Source organism: Schistocerca piceifrons, chromosome 7 (genome assembly GCF_021461385.2).
Source record: "Schistocerca piceifrons isolate TAMUIC-IGC-003096 chromosome 7, iqSchPice1.1, whole genome shotgun sequence".
Taxonomy (NCBI): domain Eukaryota; kingdom Metazoa; phylum Arthropoda; class Insecta; order Orthoptera; family Acrididae; genus Schistocerca; species Schistocerca piceifrons.
Window position 1 is genome coordinate 579,036,952 of NC_060144.1, and position 25,067 is coordinate 579,062,018.

Here is a 25,067-nt window from a genome sequence, read left to right on the forward strand (position 1 = left end):
TTCTTTACCACTATTTATGAAAACAATAATATCTTTATTCAAAAGACAGTGAGAAGTAACCTGTTAGTGAATTCCAATTAACTTTCATTTTAAATAGTAAAGTGTTTAACTGGAAGAGACTTAACCTATGTGCAATTTATGATCCTGCAGTGAATGTTAACAGTAATGTTATAAAGACCATTCAGTTTGAATAAGCCTTGAAAGCAATAGTGTGTCTCGGTATCTGTTATATTTTTGCAAATAGTTTGTGCTGCTCTAGTTGTTAGTTCCAACCTTACCGTTAACATAGGCAGGTGTCAGAGTTCATTGCATGGTAAATTATAGGTTGTGTTATCCGTTAAAGTTACTCATACCTAATTTCTTAAACAAGAATGTTAATCATTCTCTTGCCTAATTAGGCTGGCGACCGTTTTCTTTACTCTCCAAGCAGTATAGCTAAGTATAATATTATTTGATACTGTTTAAATGTATACGTAATTCTGACTTTCACTTTCGATAAGACACTTCCATTAGGTACAATACGGTCAACATAACAAAATTCCTCTCAGAGGGTAACACTGCTATGTTGCTTTATGACATAATTACTCTAACAAAATAATTCTGTTTTGCAAACTGACTCCAGCTTCGAGGTTATGGTATAGCAGTAGCGGACTGGAGTGTTATAAGTTGTGAGAACTTTGGTGGAAATTGTAGCAACAAAGCAGTGTATCCCACAAATTAGCTTCGATTGAAAAGTACCTTCAAGACATTTCCAGTGTTATCTAATAAATGTGAATCTGACCGTTACTGACAGCACAGCCTCTCTACTATCAATAACTGTTTCTTCATTTCTTAAAAGAGTAAACTCCCATATCACTTGTGAAGACATCGTTATTTTGCGATAGATATATGTATATTTATCTTGTTCTTTTTTTTCCCGTCTGTTCATATATCTTTGATGTTGTAGCGCATTTTTCTTTTGTCCTATAATATAGAGATAAAAGTTGTTTTCTAGATGTAATATGCAACTGGAAATTATTTCTTTTTTGTAAGTAGATAAATATGTTTAGAGTTTATTGATTGTGAAAAGCTTTAATTTTTTTTTGTGTTTATCGTTTACTGTAATAAGTTTGGTAGAAAAGAGTTGTGTGAGGATATATGTAATTTGCTTTGATGTTGTATAATCTGTGGGCGAGAGTATTGAGAAAGAGAGAGAGAGAGCAATATGATAGTCGATCCAACAAAGGGAGTGTGTGTTGTTGGGTAGCTAGAGAGGCGGACACATGTTTTACTGTGGGAGTTGTGACTTTTACGAACTGGTGAAGATTGAGTTTAGTGGCAAGCGTTGTACGTTTTGAATGACTGTTTTGTACCAGTACGTGATATGATAATAGTGAGTGTAGAAACTGGGCGAAGTAAATACTGAGACTGTGCCGTGAGACGAAGTAACTATGACAATGCAACCGAGAATGGGCGGTATTGTAGCTTTGTGTCAGTGAATTGAACTGCACTTGTATTTTGACTGTGTTTTCGTACACTCAGGTACTGTGAACTTACATATTTATTCGCCTTTCGATGAACTGTCGGACGCCTATAATCAGTAACAGTCGTTATGAAATTATGCGAACTGTCTATTGTGTGTGAGTACATTCCTGCCCAGGACGGTTTTTCGCGATCGCGGCATCATAAAACGAATTGACTTTCTATAGAATTCGCCGTCGGCAAGTTTTATAAACTGTGCGTGGCATAAGTAAACTTAAATAGTGTGTGCCAGAAACATTAATACTGTGCACATACGGACATCTGTAACAACTATTACATCGACCAACCTGTGGCCTGCAAAACGCTACTGTAATCAGATTTGCAGCTTAATGAATACCACCGCCCGCCCGATTACGAGGAAAAATCATCAGCTGCAATCACACGACCGTGGGAGCAGATCTCAGCGTTTCACCAGGACCAGCCAGCTGCCGTCGATATCGCGAATATCGTCGCAACACACAAGATGAGATTTAAAAGCAGCGCTCTCCTCTCGAAGACTCAAAATTATTGCAAACAATTTTAATTTCCTTTTGGCTGACATACACGTAATATTTGTCTTCTTTAGAATAAAAGTGTTCCCCACGAAGTTGACTTTCATTAGCAGTAGCCATTTCCCTTTTAATTATTTCCACTTTTATTGTTTTTTTTTTACATTTTAAATCCGCTGCCGCTGCATGTGTATTTTTTTATAACTTTTGGAGGGTATGTGTATAAATTCGTGTGCCGTAGCATTTACCAGAAGTATTGTAATGCTTTGCTACTTGGACAAGGGCGCCCGCCATTAATTTCTTAAACGTCGAGCAATGACAGTGAAGCTCACTTGCTGTTGGTGCTAACATTCTATAGTGGGTAATTCAAAGGTGGGTAGCTGTCAAACCACACGGGTTGTGATTACTTTGAATGAGAGTCGTATAAACTTGTGGGTTCATCACTCAAGTTTGGCTTTCTTTTGTTTATTGATGTTAGAAACAAATTTTTTTGTCAATGTCCTTAAATCATATTTAATATGGTTATTCTATGCTAAATTGGGATAAATGCACGGCCAGATATTGTGTTGGGAAGTAAAATTTGGAGAAACGTCTATTTAGATACGGCTTGATTTGGACTGCATTTGTTAACACGGTATTTTTCGGGTATTTTAGCGATACTTAGTGACAGGGTAGAATCGCAGTCGTCACACACTTTGCGTTACTATCTTTACCTTCTGTACCATTTAGATTTCAGCTTTTATGCCATTATCAAGTACTATACTAAAAGCTGTTAGTCCCTTATTATGTCATATCCTTTGGGGAAGTCCAAAGCACAATGAAAAGACCAACACTTGTCTTTAAGATGTACAAGTCGTTAAGATGTACCGTGTCTAATTCCGTGAAGTATGTTTCTGAGGCTCACCAGTGCTTTTCGCACAACAGCTGTAGATGGTGTACTGGTAATTGTCATGATATATCTGACGAATATCGTGCTACATTCCAGGGCAGCGCTGTATTGATTGGGACCTGAACAATAAGATGGTGTGTATATGAGACCATATGAACTCATATTACTGATAAAAGATATTTGAAAGCCTGTAAGTTTGAAGAATGGCGGAGTGAGACCGTGGAAACACTTGAAGGCTGGTATACAGCATATTTCCAAGCACGAGGAATGATCGTTAGCTACGTGATATTACGCCTACTCGAAGTATGGTGCGCCAATTAACACGTCACGGTTCACTTCCGAAACATCTGCATCGAGTGGCGTGTAGCAACACACCAACCTATCAATGCGGATATGAAGGCTCCGCTGATCGTGTCGTTTTCAGATGCACCCTTATTCAGGTAGAGAGAACCTGCAGATAATTAGACTACTGTCTGTATGGACTAAAGTTCATATATGTGTACACTGAATGTGTAAAAGGCAGCTCCTTAAATTTCAGTCTGCAAGACTAAGTGGGCGATGTGAATATCAGAATAACGTCAACAGATCACAAGAATCGTTACCCCCAGTATAGATAAAGAGAGGCATATATAAATTTAATGAAGAGAAACATTCCAGTGTGGGCAACGTAATATAGTGCAGCAACAACAAGTATAGAAGTAGGTACACGAGTAATTAGTCAACAAACCTCGAGTTATTTTCGGACTGCCAGAAACGTATCTAGTAATACCTCTTCAATTCTAACGTGAGTAAACTCCATTTATTTCATATTATTTTTAACTGATTCTTTTTTTCAATATTCTGCTTTATATCTTCATTCGTATTACAAATGGTCGTTATTAATATAATTCATTACTGTATAAATAATACAAAACATTGTATGTCACCCTGATTATTTAATTTGTACGACCTGCTTAGAATTTCCAGATAACAGGTCTAAAATTCGTGGTAATAAATTGAACTGAATTGAACTGAAATTGAGTCTATTTGTCGTGCTGATGAGCTGTTTCCTGCTGCGCTTGGTACAACAGTTTCGTGGCCTGGGAGGCTCGTCACAAATACTTTACGTAGTAATAGTTCCGTTTTGACCCTACAGTGGGAACATTGGAGTGCTTGGCCCGATCTACCTTGTGTTGCCCGAACAGTCCCGATGCTGCAATTCGCATCCCGGCTCGTAAGTACCTGCTGACTGCCCTCCATGGTTCTGGGTAAACTGCTAGTTTTGTGGTAACACCCATAATGAAGGAGTGACATTACAAGCGCCCAGGCAGACATTGACGTCAACTGGGTAGAACTCTAGATTCAGTTTCTGGAGATCTCAGGTTCAACCTGGGATATTGCGGAGATTTTTCTCATTCCAAATCGTCACCGGGACAAACCCGCGTTAAGTCGGCCTGTTATCAAACAAGGAGTGAGGGTCTGTCCTGTCAGAAAAACGTAGGCGGGGCGGTGGATCCGCCAATCTCCAGCTCCTAGTGCCATGGCGTAGAAAGACTGCATCCTGTCAGCCGTCAGGTCAATAGGCCGGTCACGGGCTTGGACCACAGACATTACCTTTTATCCCTCGCCAAATATTTTGAATTAACATAGTGGATAACATGGTAGCATTGTCCACAGCGTCTTCAAGTTAACTGTTTTGATAAACACACGACCTTCTGCAGCCATCGTCCTAGAAACCAACAACTCTCTTACCTGAACAGGAGCACTCTTCTTCTCTACCGGAAATCTTGACGTTCACGAGACACAGTCAGGCTGTCGTTGTCCAAAACACAAACCAGAGGCGTTACTGATTTCGTTGTCAGAAGTTCCACCAGCCGAACTGATCAAACGATCTTAAGTGGAAGCTATTGCCAGAGGTAGATTTGGAGAAAGGACGTCAGATGACTGTAGACAAACACGTTGTCGTCTGCTCAAACAGGACGGACTCTTATTTTCACTAAGTGGATCAACAGTGGACACTTAAAAAAAAGTATTGTTTCATCTCTTAGGAAAGAAAATAGGGAAGATTTAAGCAGTTTCTTCTTTAATGAAACGTAAAGATGGAGTACTCACAATACAAGAACTGCTTTTCACACAAATTAGAGGATATAGAGGCTGCCGAAGATACTGTTCGCAGGTTCGAATCCTGCCCCCGGCGTGGATGTGTGTGATGTCCTTAGGTTAGTTAGATTTCAGTACTTCTAAGTTCTAGGGGACTGATGACCTCAGATGTTAAAGCCCATAGTGCTCACAGCCATTTGAACCATTTTTTAACAATTATTTCTCAACACAACCTCCCTGCAATCCCACTGAAAGATTTTCAACCTGCTTATGACCACTCTGAACGCACAGATCAAAAAAATGGCTCTGAGCGCTATGGGACTTATCTTCTGAGGTCATCAGTCCCCTAGAACTTAGAACTACTTAAACCTAACTAACCTAAGGACATCACAAACACCCATGCCCGACGCAGGATTCGAACCTGCGACGTAGCGGTCGCGCAGTGCCAGCCTGTAGCGGCTAGAACCGCTAGGCCACCGCAACAGGCCGCACAGAACATTTCCCAAGGAAGTTTAAAGGTGACTGTTTCATTTGCTACGAAACTTTTCTAGTAATAAATGTGAATGACACTGTGAATTTGATAATGTAGTCAACCTCTGTAGTATCCTTTTAAGTCAGTTCCTGAGACCACGGATGTTTGTCAGATAAGTTAATTTTAGTTTGTCAGAGTAGCAGTCAGTGTTTGGTACAAAGTCTGGCTACGTACTTGGTTTGAAAACGATGGAAGCTGGCCTGCCGTGCAGTGGAGGTTGCAGCACTTTGGAAGGATTTTGTAGTAATGTTTTGATGACAGATACTGAGTAAGTGGAATTGTATTAATGGAGAAATTATGTAGTCCTCCATGTAAGGTAATACAGTTTTTTTATATTTGTAATTGTGTAGTTTCTTATTGTTGCCGCGCGGGGTAGCCGTGCGATCTCTGGCGCTTTGCCACGGTTCGGGCGGCTGCTTAACATCTGAGGTCATCAGACCCCTAGAACTTAGAACTAATTAAACCTAACTAATCTAAGGACATCACACACATCCATGCCCGAGGCAGGATTCGAACCTGCGACCGTAGCGGTCGCGCGGTTCCCGACTGAGGCGCCTAGAACCGCTCGGTCGGCTAATTTGTCTAGTTGTGAGAACTTTATGTAAGCGTGTATTATGGTTATAGCTTAATGAAGCATAGTTATAATTGGAGTCTTTGTCTTCAATTATCAGTCGTTAAGTTTTTTCCTCATTTTCCATTCTCTGCCTTTATGAATGTGTTTGCATACTCGCATTGCAGATCACGAGTTGTGTGCTGCAGAAACTCCTTTACGAAAAGTAATAAGATGCCTACAGTCTTGCATTGCACATTGCAAGTACGTTAAATGAAATTTGTGTTCTTGACAGTTTCATTATTATCTTAATAGTAACAGGTTGCTGAACAGACGAGCGTTCCTTGCGCACAGGTAGGATAACAAATTTAATTACCACCAAATTTCAAGTCTACTGTAAGGCACAGTGATCGTCAGTCTTATCTCTGAAAATAACATATTACTTCAAAGGCTTAATATTGGCAAATGATATCAAAATAAGGTTCTATCTTGTGCGTTTTCCAGCAGTTTTAGCAGCAAGTCAGATGGGTTAAATGTTACGTTCATTTTTAGTGTAATTGAGTTAGTAATTGTGGTACACTCATTGTTTGCAAGACTGAAGATGAAGACTGACAATATTCAGGACCAACATTTTAATCTGAGTCATTTCTTTTGCAGTTAAACAGCATATGTAAATTTCATTGAAAACGATTGCTCTCTCGCAGTTGACGTACTGGCTAGCTTGGATTTCGCATCGTACAGCGTTAGCTTCACATACTTTCGTTCAAAAAATTAATTTTAACGTAATTCTGTTGCCCTGCACTGATATTTACGTATTTCAATATCAAAATTAGTTTAGTACGAATTTTTCAGATGCCAGCCAGACGCGTACAAACATGAGTTTACAAAACTAACAATTAACTTTCAAAGTTACTGTTTCCATTATGCAGATTACACCTGAGATACCAAGAAGTCTCTCCTCACAACTAAAAAGAAGTGTGCCTGCTGCCGACCCAGTTTTCCACCACACTGATTTGGTTCCTTTTGTAGACATTACCCAACGCTTTTCAAAATGGATTTAGGAGACAAGTAGACAAGTGGCAAGATATATAATCTTCGCTTTATCTCTTCTTAGAGTTCTAACATTAACTGAAATTTTATCTTGATTCGGGCCGTTTAATCGCAGAATCGGTGTTCTGTTATATCGGACATTTTCCTTTCAAGTCGTACGAGCCGAAGTGGTCTACTATATTTCCATTTTGACTCCTGGACGAAAACTAACTTGTTCCTCATTCGTGCATCATTCCTAAGATCAAAACAGGTCTCGCTGATGCTGCGTTTTCTTCATACATATCCGTGCAGGATTGTCTGGAACACATCAGAGCGTGACTCATCTGGCTAACTAATCTGTAGCCATGTGTGTCAAGAATGAACTATCTTCTGCAGGTTTTTGTAGAGGGATTCACCCATATTTTACAAGTGAATTCCTAATGTTGTAAATACAAATACTATTTACAGGTTTTGTTAAAATATGCCACAAAATTATACGGTATGTAGTAGCAGATTTATTCATTTTTACAAGCGTGTGTTTTCCACATGCGGAGGTATAGACAACCACAAATCATATCCCCGTAGGCATATACATGGCATCCAGTGTCATTGTTGTGGGTGGAAAGACTTTTTACAGCCTTTGCACCGAACAAGGACAGACAACAGGAGTAGTGTACGTGTAGACGACACGCCAGGTCAGACTCGGCTCGGGGTCCTCATCCTGCGGCGAGTCTAGGCCGGTGCAGCCTCCCTGCGCCGCGTCACCCTGAGGAAGACGCCAGCCACGGGCGCCATGACGAATGACAGGGGTGCCAACCTGGGCGGCACTGCCGTCTCGTCGCACGTCTGGAAGCGGAACTTCTGCAGCATCGATGCCAGCCCCACCTTGGTCTGCAGTTGGCCGAACCGCATTCCTGTAGCAGGTAGACGAGACCGCGACCAAATTAGAACACAGCAGAACAAGAGCCAAAACGTTGAATTATATCTTAGAATATCCCTCAAGAACGTAAAATCATGGACTGTAACCATTACTCAATAGCTGTACCGCTGCTAATTAGGGAACCTCCCCATCGAACCCCCCTCAGATTTAGTTATAAGTTGGCACAGTGGATAGGCCTTGAAAAACTGAACACAGATCAATCGAGAAAACAGGAAGAAGTTGTGTGGAACTATGAAAAAAATAAGCAAAATATACAAACTGAGTGTCCATGTGCAAGATATGCAACATCAAGGACAGTGTGAGCTCAGGAGCGCCGTGGTCCTTCCTTTGAGTAATGCTGAATCATATCGACCCCAAGACTATATTATTCCCGGATGAGACGTATTACCCACGCACTAAAACTAATGCAATGACGTGGCTTCGTCGACATGCACTGCATTATTTGTTTCAAGACGGCACTAAGGACATTTTAGACTTTTGGAACTATTTGCAGGAACGACATTGCAAGATCTTCCGTAACACAAAGTATCGACAATATTTTTCCAATTATTTGTGGAGTGCGTTCCACGACCCTCCACGTAGCTGGAACATCACGGGTAAGAAAAGCTAAAATTACGAGACGATGATAGAACACTACACAGTACAACGTGGGATCAACCTTGGTCATTACGAGAAGTCATACCTGGATGATACAGCAGACGGAGAGTTTCTTCGAGAACCCTCACACTCTGTAGCAGTATTTGCCCCATTTCCTCTTTTTGTCCCCGGAGCGAAAAGGTCTTCGCAGTTTTTGTTTCCCATCCGGTGCAAGATGTAGCACTGGATAATGGTGGTATGGATTCCATCTTTCAGTTTTGTTTCATGGTTTCCTTAGCTCCGCACTTTGCTCTATTTCTTTATGCCTTTTCCTACATCTATTAGCATGTTTTTAGTTATGTGCGTCCCCAACTCGACGCAACGAGTGCACTTACTACTTTTCAGTTCCTTACTGTTAAAAAATAAATACAAATAATAAAAAAAATTAAAAATAAATAAATGAATAAATAGAATTAAAAAAATTCACAATAATACACCAATTGCATCCTTTGTACCATATCACCAGGGTGGGAGGGAGGAGACATCGTGGCCAGGTCTTCGGTCGCAACCCCTGCCCACCTTGCCTCCGCCACCTCACTCCACTACCTGATATATATATATATAATAAAAAAATAGAAAAAGCGGTCCAAAAAAAAGAAAAAAAATGGCCGCGTTGTTAGCGTGACGAGAGGTTCTTGGTTCAAGAGTGAAAAGTTTAATTTTTTATTTTCAGACAATTATCAAAGTTGAGGCACTCACACATAATAAACTTCGCTCTCCAAAATTCCAGGACATGTTCAGATTTGCTTGGACATATGCAGGATTTGACGGTCTACACACGGAAAAATTTGAAAACGTTAAAAACATATGTTTTGACAGAGCACAGAGAAAACTGTGCGACTGTGGAACTGTTGCATTCATTTGTTGCAGTTTGTGTGACAAACGCTTATGTTTTCATCACTTTTTTGGGAGTGATTATCACACCCACAAGAAAACCTAAATCGGGCAAGGTAGAAGAATCTTTTTACCCATTCGCCAAGTGTACAAGTTAGGTGGGTCGAGAACACATTCCTGTCATGTGACGCACATGCCGTCACCAGTGTCGTATAGAATATATCAGACGTGTTTTCCTGTGGAGGAATCGGTTGACCTATGACCTTGCGATCAAATGTTTTCGGTTCTCATTGGAGAGGCACGTCCTCTCGTCTACTAATCTCACGGTTTTGCGGTGCGGTCGCAAAACACAGACACTAAACTTATTACAATGAACAGAGAGGTCAATGAACGAACGGACAGACATAACTTTGCGAAAATAAAGAAAGTAATCTATTCACTCGAGGGAAGATTTGAACCAAGGTCCTCTGGTTTCACAGCTGCTCACGCTAACCACGGGACCACGGCGCTCCTGAGCTCCCACTATCCATGACGTTGCTTATCTTGCACGTGGATTACTCAGTTTGTATATTTTGCTTATTTTTTTCATAGTTCCACACAACATCTTCCTGTTTTCTCGATTGATCTGTGTTCAGTTTTTGAAGGCCTATCCACTGTGCCAACTTATAACTAAATCTGACGGGGGTGTGATGGGGAGGTTCCCTTGTAACATGAGTGATCTAGTGAGCAATATTAGTGGTGTTGAAAGGCAAATGAAATCTCTAACTCGATATAAGACATCAGGGTCTGACGGAGTACCACAACTACGGGTGTTAATGAAAAGTACGGCCATATGAGGTATCAAATCTCATTTGTGGCCAGACGACCGTTTCGTGGTTAAGACACTCACTGGATGTTATCACACATAAATATTCATTTTGAAACGTGGAATAACGTCTGGCTGTCTTTTTTATGTATTAACTATCTGTTGAACAGTGTTAATATCACTATAGATATTGTAGTTTGTAATGAAGTACTATCCGAAAACAGTTGCGCAAATGTTTAGCCTGGCTTTGATAACTGCACTAAATTTCGTGCGTACAGCCGCACAAATTCAGCTTCATCTTGTAGCATTACAGACGTGTGTCATTCAGTCATCTTAAGAGTGAGCCACTCCAGCACTCGTCCCGTCCTTTTAAACCCGCAGATCGCGCCACTGCGCATGGGGTCACAGGTACACAAGACGCCAGAGACGTTTGATCGGTGGCAAAGAGGTACAATATCTGCGTGAATTATGTTTGTGGCTCCCCGGTCGATCCACGCTGTGTTATCGATGTATCAGTGTGAGATACACTGTGGCGACGTCTTTTTAAGCTTATAAAAAACTGACAGATTCCACGATTTAGCAAAGCTGAAGCCGCTATATCTCTAAATCTATAAATTAAATTCGGTTCCAACCGAATTTCAGTTGCTTCTTTCGCTAGTGAGTCCCAGAAAGATGAAGTCGAGACTAATTTCGACGCCGTCGTACATCATACAGTGCCCAATGCCAATACAGTGCTCTGCTACCTATGGTGTTCTATGCATCTTTCAAGGACTCACGTGCCCTCAGTCCGCTGTATAATTGGCCACGCTCACACTGTGTCTTGTAAACCCCAGGCTTCCGAAGCACCAAATCGTTTTCAGTGGAACCCAGAAGTGCTGCTCTCTTGGGTGAAGGGCAAAAATCACTCTTGCCTTGTGTTTGCTGAAGTTACGTCCAATTATTGGTGGACCCCATTTTTTAGGAAGCAGTGGACTTCAAACTTTGAGTGTCTTCTTACGCATTTCTTGCGCCCACCGTTGGTTTCATGCATAGAGCCGTACGTATCAGCTGGGTAGAATCGGCATCGGTTTCAAAAACTCTGTTCAAGTGAAGACGCTCGTACTCCAAACTGCTCTCACCAGCAGTTATGTGTGCTCTGTGTAAGAGAGTCCTGAGAACACTCATCGTCTGGGAAAGACATAGCAACCATTTGCACTTAAATGTAAATCGGTATGCGTCATTTTTCGATATACTACATGTCTCAAAGTGGCATCATCTTTGCGTCGTACAAAAACATCAAAAATGGGAATCATTCCTCTTTTTCGATTTTCGTGTCTGTGTCTGGAATTCAGGTGTTTAAAAATTCTTGTAATTTATCTTCACCATAGAGCGACACTACAAATCTGTCATCAACATAAGAGTAAAATGCTCTGTGTTTCAAGCTTGCAGATTCCAGCGCCATTTCCCCGAAGCCCTCCATAAACAAGTTGGCCACAAGGGCAGACAAAACAGACTACCCTTGACGACATCAGTCTTTTTAAAAAAATTCTGATTAAATAAAAACTAGTTTCAAGTCTTGTTATGTTTAAACAAAGCTGAAATCCCTTTATCAGTCCGCAGCTCGTGGTCGTGCGGTAGCGTTCTCGCTTCCCGCGCCCGGGTTCCCGGGTTCGATTCCCGGCGGGGTCAGGGATTTTCTCTGCCTCGTGATGACTGGGTGTTGTGTGATGTCCTTAGGTTAGTTAGGTTTAAGTAGTTCTAGGTTCTAGGGGACTTATGACCAGAGATGTTGAGTCCCATAGTGCTCAGAGCCATTTGAACCATCCCTTTATCAAAGATTTTGCCGATAACAGATAATATTCCGAATGGGGAAACTTTGTGGACAAAAACAATACTCGTACATCGAAACTGACTAATATACCAGAACTGCTCACTCTCAGTGATTTTGGTTTTCCAATGAAGTCGGCAGAGTTACGTTTGTGATGAACACCTTTTCGCACAGTAGATCTTAATAACGACGACAACCGTCTGGCACAGTCATACGTTGAAGAGACAATGTTTCTCACTATCGGACACACATGAATTTCTTCCTTATGGATCTTTGGAAGACCATTAAGTGTCGGAGGAACTGCACCACTTGAAACATGAAGATGGACAGGTCTTGATACGACTGGAAATTGGGGTAAGTGTTCACACGTTTCTTTGGTTCAGTGAAAAGCATAACTGAGTTCCCAGATGCCTGACGACAGACATCAAATATCCAACGAAAGCCTACTTACAAAGTTTCCAGAACCAGTAGTAACGCTTAACAACGCCCATGATGAGCCCGGTGATTGTGTGGGAGCAGAGCTGTTGACACATCGACCACCATCGCAGACTATAAAGGCATATGTGGAAAGCAGTGGTCACAGCCATCTGGATCTCTCTCTCTCTCTCTCTGTCTCTCGCTCTCAAACACAAACACAAACACACACACACACATTCAGTTGTCACGCAGCTCAGTGTTTTACTGTCCATTAAAAGGAAACAACGAGTCAGATATATCCCATCTTGTTCTCTGCATCTCCTATCTGGTACGAGTAAAGGTCAATATTTGAACCCCATCTGGTTCAAGGCAAAATGGACGCTAAAATTAAATACTTTCATATCTAAATTATCCTTATTAATCAAAATACACGTAGAACTCAGGATCTAATTTGAAGGTTAATGCTCACTTGGTAACGAGCTATGTTTGATCTTTGCATGACGCGTATTTCAAAGTACAGTGGAGCCACAGATTAAATATTTCCACAATTAAATAGCTTGATTTGTTGTTGTTGTTCTATAACTGTACAAAACACTCGTCATCTAAAATATTACGCTATAAGCTAAGCAGGCAAGACTGTGGTAGTTGACAGATCCAAAGAAGTAAATGGGCATTCATAACTCAATTAGAACTCGAACACCAGAAGCTGACAGTGTATGAGTCATAATCTAATAGTAGGTATGGCCTGAAGCGTGCATTACTGTGTAATTTACAGCTTGAGACACACTTGATGCCTGAAACATGACTGTCGATTCTCAGATTAAGTGCCACAATGTTATTCCAAGTTTTAAATTATCTGTGTTATTATTCTGTATCAGTGCAGAGGATGTATGGTTAAAATAACATGCTAAACAGGCAATACAGTAATAGTTGAGTTAGGTACTTAGGCGTAAACGAGGCTCAGTTGCCGGATGTACTAAAACGAACTTTCATAATCTGTCCAGCACAATTTTAGCGGAGTTGAGGTTGATGCAACATATTCTGCACTTGAAAAGTGTAAATGTCGTCACTGACTCGCTAATAGTGTCTTTTATTGCTTTTGACCTTGAACTACATGCGACTGTGTTTCACTGGTGTACAGAAACGGACTATTGAGGAAGGCTACGACATTTACTAATAGGATCTATTGTGCCACGGTTCTCTAAGGGACTTAACTATATTCTCATAATCAAATGCTACATACTACCAGTATCCACATCACGTTTAGCCACCAAATTCCAATTTTCCGACGCATTAGACCAACAGGGTATAGTAAAAATGACGCATATTGGCGAGATAATACATTGTGGCATACAAACTGTATAATTTCGTAATACACAATTATTTGTTCAGAGTGCACTAGTTTGCTTATATGAAAGATAGTTATGGAGAATGTTCCACACACATATATGATCATGAACGAAAATTCAATCTTTGCACGAAAATAAAGTAGCGCTTGAAAGTTGCTATATTTCTTATCAAAATACGTGAAGATTTCTTCTATGCCTTTACAAAACACGCGCACGTCGTTTATTGTACTACCTACCTAAGCACTCCGTCTACAGGCCACAAGTGGCCCATCGGGACCATCCGACCACCGTGTCATCCGCAGTTGAGGATGTGGATAGGACGGGCGTGTGGTCAGCACACCGCTCTCCCGGTCGTTATGACGTTTTCTTTGACCGGAGCCGCTACTATTCGATCGAGTAGCTCCTCAATTGGCATCGCTAGGCAGAGTACAACCCGAAAATGGCAACAGCGCATGGCGGCCCAGATGGTCACCCATCCAAGTGCCGGCCACGCCCGACAGCGCTTAACTTCGGTCATCTGACGGGAACCGGTGTACCAATACTGCAATGCCGTTGCCTACTACCGACCTAGGTTCAGGTTAAATTGCCGTTGTCAACTGTTCTTCGACCTTTGTGGCACACTTTAGAGAACCAAAAATTGTATTATTTAACAAATCCGTTAGAACAATAAGTGGTTCGCGTATTGGCAGTATTCAGAAAAGACTTTCAAAGCGTTTACATCAGTCAACATTATCCAAAATGTTTTCTAAGTCTACAGACGCCATAAAAGTTGATTTATCCCTTACCTCTAGGACAAATTGCTAAATCAGTATTTTGTCACATTTTCCTACCATTTCCAGGAAATCAAACTGTGTTTACGTAATTAGTGGCCAAAAGATAGAAACTTCATACCGACTTACTCAAATATCTGCAATAAGAAATGTATCTCAGAGCACACTAAACTAAGACATTACATCAGTTTAATTTAATCAGAATGCTTCTATGAATCAGAAACACATATGTTGAACGGGAAAATAGGAATTGAATACCCTGAGAAAAAGGAGCGCATGATTGTAAGAAAAATTCTCAGACTGAAATTTGTAGACGAACAATACCGACTCAGAAGCACACAGGAAATGAATACACTAATATCTATGGTGACATTATAAGACAAATGTTAACGTTCAATGTGCACATTAAAAGAATGAACCGAGACTGACTTATAAAACAAATAATCGAATTCTTTGACAACTAAAGTAAGGCCATAACGGATGTGATAAAATGAGATCACAACTGATCTGAAATTGACAAGAGTGACACCAGACTATGTCCAACACCTTATTTCCAAGACCAAAATTCATAAATGGCAAGCTGACCAAGAGGGAAAATCAAAGATGGGAACTTGAACAAAATGATCTGGAGAGAGGAAAAAGGCCAGCAGAAAGAGAATGGAAAAAATGGAGGGAAAAACGAACCCAACGACAACCTCTATGTATTACGCGTAGTATTAATGTGCTCATTCCGAAGTTATAATAAAGCGACAACTTTGTTGGGGTGACTATTCTCTGCAGCAGTTACACAAATATTCGTTTTATAAGTTGAAACTAAATATTTTTGCTGCTGTCTGTCCTTTATTTATCTATTAAATTTATTTGCATGTTCATAAATAAATATAGATTGCACCAATGAAAAGGCGTTTTAATTTACATAACGAATATTTGTAAATTGCACATGAAGTTGTTATTACTATGACTTTACAGTATAATAGATGAATTTGTGAACGTTATTTAGTTTGTTTAGAAACTATGTTGTTAACTCAATATTAAGAGACTTGAAATTTTTATTTTAAATTAGTTAGATATTTGTGGAAAGTAACCACGTGAGTTCGAATAGCCTGTAGCCAGTGAGCAAAGAAACAAATAGAACTGAAAAAAATAGAAAGGACTTTACAATATAATAGATGATTTTGAATTTGTGCGCGTTATTTCGTTTTTTTGGAAACTATGTTGTTAACTCAATATTAAGAGACTTGAAATTTTATATTTTAAACTATTTAGATGTTAGTGGAAAGTAAACACATGAGTTCGAATAGCCTGTACGCAGCGACCAAAGAAACTAATATAATATAAAAAAATAGGAAAGCCTTTACTGCAACATGTTTTCCAGGTGTATATTACAGGTCCAAAATGGAAACTTCTCCGTACGTGAATAACTGGTACGTAAGTTTAAATTGATAATTGTCAAGTATTAAAGCTGAAATAAAATTCAGGGCTACTGTTAAGTCCACATATTTGGTCTTCATAATATTAATTTATAGCTTTATTTTATTGCGTATGTGTTCTGCTACGTGTTGCCTTACTTGAACTCTTGTAAAGCCAAATGGCTCTGAGCACTATGGAACTTAACTTCTGAGGTCATCAGTCCCCTAGAACTTAGAACTACTTAAACCTAACTCATCTAAGGACATCACGAACATCCATGCCGAGGCAGGATTCCAACCTGCGACCGTAGCAGTCGTGCGGTTCCAGACTGTAGCGCCTAGAACCGCTCGGCCACTCCGGCCGGCTGTAAAGCCAAATCGTCCATTTTCCAGTACTGTATTTTTCAGTTCTCTCGGACGGAAATACTCTTTAAAGGGTCATTTGGTGAGGAACATGTTTAGTGTGACGAATAAAAGTTATTGGCGCAGCCACATGTGTGTAAATCTTGTGTCATTTAATATTCCAAAACTGTCAAAAGTGAAAACAGTCTTCGAGAGCAGTAGGACAGAGTGTAGTACAGTTGCGGGCATAGACTTACCAATGCAGTTCCTCGGTCCCTCTCCGAAGGGAAGGTAGGCGTTGCGGTTGATGCTGGCTTTGTTCTGCTCGCTGAACCTTTCTGGGTCGAACTTGTCGGGCTCGGGAAAGTACCGGGGGTCGCTGTGCAGGCCGCACACCGGAATGAAGACCCTGGTGCCGGGTTCGATTACCGCGCCCGACCCCGGCAGCTTGTACGGCACTTCGCACACGCGGTCCAGGAACGGCAGCGGCGGGAACATGCGCAGCGTCTCTGCAAGGAGGATAGTGGGGCCTACTGAGAGCCACACAGAGACTCCACACAGAGAAAGACGCGCCCTTATTGCTAGGATCACATTGGGGTATTCTATTCCGCACAGCGTCTACCGTTATCTCCTTTTGTTGACCAGATTGTCACCATCCACATGTGTAATGGTAAACAGATGTGGCTGAACGGTCAGTTTACTACCATTTACCTGACATTACCATAGGACGAAAGTTCTTGAGCGGATGTAAGACAGCCGTCTACGAAATAAAATCAAAATTTTCTTCAGTGTCTCCACGTCAGAGAACTTAATACAGCAAATTCTCAAACAGACAGATCGTCTGCAGATAGTACAACGATAGGAGACCTGCAGTTGCACCTGTTATCCCTTCACAACAAGAGAGCTTTAGAAAGGCTCTCTTACGAACTTACCTGAAAAGATCTACGTCTCCGTGATATTGCAGAAATCCGTGAATGTCTTAACCGGAACTCCTCTGTATTTCGCTGTCCAGAATATGCATCTTATCTGGATAATTCTTTGATTCACTTCGTTTATTTGTAGACTCCACTCGACATTATTCGAAGGCTTTACATCTTTAAAACAGTCTAAGAACAATTTTTAATTTTAGATGAAGAAGAAGAAAGGGTGAATCACGCGTCCTTTGGATACGTCAAACATAAGTTTCGTTTCACTACTTGTCTTCCCGTCAGCTACTAGTTAATGTAATACCTCTGAAGGAAATCCACGAGTCTGGACGCGTGGCTGAGGTGATATCTCATATACATGAATTTTGATAGGAAGAAGAAAATTTTTAAGAAACTGAAAGTTTACTTTCCGCTTCGTTCGCGTGCGGCAGTGTGACCGAGACCCGGTAAATAATACCGGAACTTGGTGTGTTAATGCCCAAAAGAAGAGTTTCATTACCGCTAGGCCTACGGGGTACATAGAGCAACACTTACACGTCAGCATCTCTATTAATTTTTTGTAGTGTTATAATTTTTGTGTGAGCAAGTACTAACAAATAATGTGTGACCGAGCCAGAGCATTCTTTTTATAATGCTAACGTATTCCGGTTAGTAGAGCCTAGTGACGATGTCACAATTTCAATTTACTTTTTTTATAAAAGTAAATGTGCACGAATAAAAGCCAAACGTTGTGCTGACAGGCCAAACGATGGTACCAAATAATTATTTTATTAATGAAATTGCAGTTTGACTTATCTCTGCTTTACTAGCGTTCCGACAAGCTTCTCGTGCTTTAGCATGTATGAAAACATGTAATATAATTATACTCACAAAAGCAATAATTCTATAAACAGATAACTGATAATATTAAAAAATATTTCAGCTGAAGGCGTTATTTTCAATTTAAAACAATAATTTTCTGATTGTGAGATTTGTGTGACAGTCTTATTTGTTTTGTTTTGTATGCTTAAAAGTAACAAATTTTACGCATCTTAACAAATTTACGTACCGGTATATCCCTTTCACAATGGTCGTCGTCGTCGACGTCGTCGTCTTCATCATTTCCGCTTCCTCCGGCACCGAGCTAGGGTGGGACATTAATTGTACTTCTGCACTCTCCTCTGTCTTTCTATCAGTTCTTCTTCTAGAACTGTTTTGTTGCAGTTTATATTTATTCTTCTTAAACCCTCCTTCACTGACTCAATCCATCTTATACTCTACATCTTCCTCTATGCCCCCCTTGCCCTCCGACTTGATCTCCGTTATTGGTTCAAATGGCTCTGAGCACTATGGGACTTAACAGCTGTGGTCATCAGTCCCCTAGAACTTAGAACTACTTACACCTAACTAACCTAAGGACAGCACACAACACCCAGCCATCGCGAGGCAGAGAAAATCCCTGACCCCACCGGGAATCGAACCCGGGAATCCGGGCGTGGGAAGCGAGAACGCTACCGCACGACCACGAGATGCGGGCAATCTCCGTTATTCGTTTCGGCATTCTTCCATATTCCATTCCAAACCATTTTAACCAGTTCTTCCTAATTCTCTGAATCTTTTCTACTCCAGTTTCGTTCCTGACATTTTCATTGCTCACTCTTGTCTTTTCTCGGTTTCCCTAACATACTTCTTAAGGATTTCATTTCAAGATGATGATGTTGGGTTTGTGGGGCGCTCAACTGCGTGGTTATCAGCGCCCGTACAATGATCCAATCTGTGCTCAGTCCAATTTCGCCACTTTCCTGGATGATGAGGAAATGATGAGGACAACACAAACACCCAGTCATCTCGAGGCAGGTGAAAATCCCTGACCCCGCCGGGAATCGAACCCGGGACCCCGTGCTCGGGAAGCGAGAACGCTAACGCGAGACCACGAGCGGCGGACTTCATTTCAATGGGCCGGATTCTACTCCTCTCTTTTGTTATCACTGTCCAAGTCTACCCTTTTGCTAACTTCATTCTCTGTTCTTTCATTTTTCATTATCACAATACAAGTCTCTATACTTTTAGCATCATGTTCCGTAATGCTGATATGTCCATTTCCGTCTTTCTGTCCTGCGGGTACCAACATAGTCCCGATTTTCTGCACACTCCATTTAATTCCATATCTCGCAATTTTTTTCATTTAGGAAGACTATTATTTCTTGTATCTCCTTATTGTCGGCTGTTCACACCACAATATCATCGGCAAAAAGCAGTAACTTCATCTCATTTTCCTATGAGGTTCTTTTGTCTCTTTCAAAGTTTCATCCATCATCACCGTCAATAATAATGGTGACCCCAAACTTCCTTGTCTCAACCTCATAACATTCCTGAACCACTGACTTCTTCCAACGTGGGTCTGGACATAGGTAAAGCTTTAGTCATATATTGCTTGAAGGCTTTTAGTTGTTTGTATTCCAAATCAATTTTTCTCCAGGATTTCCTATCCCTTTCCTCTGAGGATTCTATCGTAGGCCATCATCAACATGTCAAGAAATGTCATCAACAGATCTTTCCCCTCCCTACGTCCTTCCATCAACTGTATCATACTAAAGATTTCATGCACTGTCGATATACCACGTCTAAATCCGTACTGATCCTCTTCTAAAAGACGTCCGCCGTATTTCTTCAATTTTCTTTCCCATATCGTTTCCATATCTTTTTCTGCTTATGCCATGAGTGCGAACCATCGATAGTTATCAAATACTTTCAGGTCTCCCTTTTTGGACACTACAATTATCATACCGTTTTCCCATTCTTCCGACAAACATTTATGAGTCCATATGCATCTTAACAACATTTAACAGTAGTTTTAAATATAATCTAACAATGATTATAGAATTCTGAAGCGGTTCACTCCATGTTTCCACTCTAATATAAGTCACAAGTCAGTCGGATTTAATTTACTGCGCGTCACACGTCTCTTATAACTTCTGAGACGCTTGAAGACTCACAGTGATGGCGTGATTTAAACTCTGTACGACAAACAGATACACGTCGTGTCTCTGCATATAGACTGTTGAAGGTTTTTAGTGAGTTGACCCTAAATAACGAAAAGTGTGAGGTCATCCACATGAGTGCTAAAAGGAACACGTTAAACTTAGGTTACAAGATAAATCAGGCTAATCTAAAAGCCTTAAATTCAACTAAAGAACTAGGTACTACAATAACGAACAACTTAAATTGGAAGGAACACATAGAAATTGTTGTGGGGAAGGCGAAACAAATACTGCGTTTTATTGGCACAACACTAAGAAACTGTAACAGATCTACTAAGGAGGCTGCCTACACTACCCTTGTCAGTCGTCTTTTAGAATACTGTTGCTTGGTGTGGGATCCTTACCAGATAGGACTGACGGAGTATATCTAAAACGTTCAAAGAAAGGCAGCACGCTTTCTATTATCGCAAAATATGGGAGAGAGTGTCACAGAAATGACACAGGATTTGAGCTGGGCGTCATTAAAACAGAGTCGTTTTTCGTTACTAGGGAATCTTTTCACGAAATTCCAATCACCAACTTTCTCCTCCGAATGGGAAATGATTTTGTTGACACCCACCTACATAGGGAGGAACGATCACCAAGATAAAATAAGGGGAATCAGAGCTCGTACGGAAAGATATAGGTGTTCGTTCTTTACGTGCGCTATACGAGATTGGAATAATAGAGAATTGTGAAGGTGGTTCGATGAACCCTCTGCCAGGCACTTAAATGTGATTTGCAGAGTATCCATGTAGATGTAGATGTAGATTTCATTATTACAGGCGAGTACTGTTTCAGGTAATAGCTAGCATGGGTGGTCAGCAACAGCCTGAAGAGGTTGTGAGGTCGTTGCATTGTAGGGTGTGCTGATGAATAATTCTTATTTTTTTTTTAAATTGGGTACGTTTACTATTTAATTAATACTAAAATTAAGTAACCAGGCCATAGCGTGAGCAAATTCATGTGGTCGATGAGAGACCTTGTCGCCGAATGTGATCTTTGTTTGATTTCCTAAAACCGATTGAGTGATCTGGGGTAGTGGTTAGCACACTGGACTCGCATTCGGAAGGACGACGATTCAAACCCGAGTCCGGCCGTCGTGATTTGGGTATTCGGTGATTTTCCTAAATCGCTTCAGGCAAATGCTGGGATGGTTCCTTAGAAACGACACGGCCGATTTTCTTTCCGATCATGCACTCATCCGAGCTTGTGTTTCGCCTGTAATGACCTCGTTGTCGACGGAACATTAAACACTAATCTTCTCCTCCTCTGCTCCTCCTAAAACTGAAGGCAATCAGCGACACAAAAATTGGATATGAGACGGTAGTAAGGTTCGACCTCGAACCGAAGTCACAGCAGTCTTGTGCGTTATACGCGATACTATGCGAACAACTAATTGTATGTGTCGGGCCACGTGAATTTGGTGCGCAATGGCCTGATTTGGATCTTCAGCACCAATTAACTCGTAACGGGCGTAACGTATCGATTTTTTTCTCTCAACGATTATTTCTTAGCACAACCTACTCTGGTAGTCGTGTACAAGCTTCCCAGACTGTTTCTGACCAGCCTGTATACACAATGACCGAGAAACGTTGCAACAACTCCAGGGGGTTGTAGAAGGTTTCTTGAGGAACAAATCGCAATCTGTGTACAGAAACGTTACCCAAAGACGATGCGGGGCGTCGAAGTTACAAACGCCGGCGCCTGCAACTAGCTCATTCCTTCAGCAATAAAGGTGCGCAGACAGATTGTATGCGAAATGTTTCGTAATGTTGTTTGTTGCTCAGTGAACACGACTGATTGCCTCGATCGCCATTGGAGAAGATTGGACTAGCTGCTGTACAGAAAGTCCATTTCTCCTATTGATGCGATGCTCTTCTGTCTTGGTGGACCATAGTCTCGTACATAGGTTTCTGTCCACTTGTAACGGAACTGAAATGATGGTGGGCTGACAGTAATTTGGAGCCCGCGCGTCGGAAACGGGCGCGCTGGTGTGAGACTGCCAGGGAGTGCACCCTGATGCCATCTATTGGCGAAACTGGGAATTAGCGCTGCCTCTCAGACAATGCACTAAGCTCTCGGAGTCAAATGTATTCTTTTTCTTGGTAATTATAAGTTATTACTGTATGATTTAATGTTATAAAGCGCTAGTAGTAAATTATTATGACTGGTATGAACTCCAGGGTAATAAATATAAATATTCTTAAATACTAAATGATTTCGGTGAAAAGGTGGTAGGGGAACGCCCCCACTCTTGGTGATACGAGCGTAGCTAGAGGTAGCTGGAGACACAGGGACTGAACAATGGAATGGCCTGGGGAGTGTTGACGTGACCGGACATGCGTAACTGTGCTCACGCAAAAGTGATTGTGCAACAGCGAAGAGGCGAATATCGTCGCCGTTTGTGGAGTAGAACGCGACGAATGGTTGTCGAAGCCGTCTCTATGCCACTGGGGCTGATTGTAAGAGTTCCTGCGCCCAGATTTTATGGCGGACGTGCAGTAGCTTATACGAGTGCTACAGCTCGTAGTTCCAGCCGCCATTGAGGGCATGAGGCGTGAAGAGCTGCGTTAGCCACATGCATCTCACCACCAGCACCGACACGTCTACCCAAGGCAAGACTGCTTGCAATTGTTAAGTCGAACTTTGTATAAATGTAAAAGGAGAATACCAGTTTTCTTTTGTGCAAGTGCAGAGGACAGAATATAGTAATGAGTAAAATTGCGACGCATGTTGTTCATTGTAAAGTGTAGTAACCTGAAACATAGTGTAGTGAAATCAGACTGAGGCCACCACCGCCTCTTTCATTTACAATTCTTTTGGGTGTAGAATACTTTAGCGTATAAGAATGTTGAAAAGAGCAATGGTCACACCAGAATGAGTCGCCTATTTATAGTTACTTAAATTTTTCTGAGTAACCTTTCAAGTAAAGTCACTTAACTAATTCTATATCAATTGTCCAAAGAGTAATATCCAAAATCATTAAATAAGTTGAAGGATAGAATTTTGTTAACCTAAGTTGCATAAGTTGTCTTGGTGGTAATTACCAAGCCAACTCACAGAAATTGAGAGAGTATTTGCTTTGTAGAATCACCTAGAATGATCAGAAATAGTAATATTCAGAATTAAGTTTAAATTCAACTCAAGCCATTTCACTTTGAAACGAGCCAAAAAACTGATTTATTCTTTTGCTCCTTCAGAGCTGGCGACCGTAGTTATAAGTATTTTCAGGAGGATTCGACGGTAAGTCTGCTGCTCTCGTCGTGCTGATAGGATTATCTACTGCTGCTAGCAGTGGTGATTGGATACATAAGCTCACTACCAAGTTAAGTGGGTCAGGTAGGCAGTGTTACCGTGTGAACTGTAGGGCACTGTAGGCCGTGGATCGAACCCGTTAAATCATCACAGCTCTTTGGGAAATAGTCCGGTTAGGAGTGTACTAATCATTAGGTAAATACTGGCGAGTAACGGTCAAAAATGTATACGCAAGTGAATTTAGCAAGGTCCATGTAGCACCTAATTAATGTGGTGCAATGGCGAGGGTAGGAGTGGAGTAAAAGTGAGCTGAGCTTGTGGCAGCTGTGCTGCCTTCAAAGATTAATAACGTGAATCCACTACTACCTCTTACCATTAGGGCTGAGCTATTTACGGTTAAAATACGTAGCAGTAAGCGCAAAGGCGTGACAGCTACAAGTCTGTATCGGCTTTATACATACGGAAGTAGGAAGCGGGTCATTCTGTCAGTGGAGGGGGTTAAAACAACCGAGTCAGTTGAGAACATACCCCATTTACTGATGGAAAGATTCGGCGGTTCGGTCGCACACTGTTTATTCTTCTTCTGGAAATCTCTAAGACCTCCAGTTCTTATGGGTACACGGAAGAAAAATAAACGACAGACGGAAAAATTTGTCCAAAACTGTCCACCAAGTCAACAGAGTGTCACATTCATAGGAGACGAAGCCTGTTTATGCCGCAGCTAGCTCCATCTTCTCCACTGTCGAAGGTGGCACTCAGTCCCAGTCACTGAATAAGAAACATCTTTGCTGGACCTTCCGCCTACTGTACCTAAGAGTACCAACTCAGATTTGTTGCGAAAGGGGTGGCCTAACCTCAGGCGCCGGCATCTATAAATACGACGCTCTCTAGCGTCGCTGGATGAAGTTCGCGGACGCTGGTCGCTACCCTCGACTTTTTCCTCAAGACACCTTCTAAAGCCCTTCTGAGTTTGTCTCAACAGTCCTGGGACACCCTTTATATACGAAAGCGTTCAATAAATGCCACACATTTATTTTTCCTGAAAGCGGGTTGGTTTTATTCACATTTCCAATACATCATATTATTCCCCATTGTTTTGACTACAAAATCCTATCTTTCAACATTTGGTTCTGCGCAACCACCTGAGTGATACCACTCCACTGGTGACCTCAGCACCAACTTGTTGTATCAATAACTTCCCCATCATCTGTATAATGCTTCCCACGGAGTGCACCCTTCATTGGGCAAAAAGTCGGGAGGTGCGAAATCCAGACTGCAGGGCGGATGAAGAAGAAAAGTCCAATGAAGTTTTGTGAGCTCCTCTCGGGTGTGCAGACGTGTGGGAGGCCAAGAAGTTCGTTTGCATTTTTGTGGCGACGAGCAGGCTGAAGTCGTTTCTTCAGTTTTATGAGTGTAGCATAGTAGACTTCGGAGCTGTTCGTTGCACCATGAGCAAAGACATCAAATGGAATAGCCCCTTCAGAGTC

At 41.3% G+C, this 25,067-nt stretch overlaps 1 protein-coding gene across 1 annotated transcript in view; it reads right to left on the minus strand.

The window, feature by feature from the left end:
* Nucleotides 1-7,602: 7,602 nt before the first annotated feature.
* LOC124805307 (cytochrome P450 6a2-like) overlaps nucleotides 7,603-25,067 on the minus strand; it is a 119,491-nt gene continuing 102,026 nt past the window's right edge. The window contains exons 6-7 of the mRNA XM_047265823.1: nucleotides 16,655-16,906; nucleotides 7,603-8,002 (exon numbers count right to left, since the gene is read on the minus strand). Coding sequence (XP_047121779.1) covers nucleotides 7,821-8,002; nucleotides 16,655-16,906 — 434 coding nt within the window. The 3' untranslated portion in view covers nucleotides 7,603-7,820. The remainder of the gene's footprint in view (nucleotides 8,003-16,654; nucleotides 16,907-25,067) is intronic.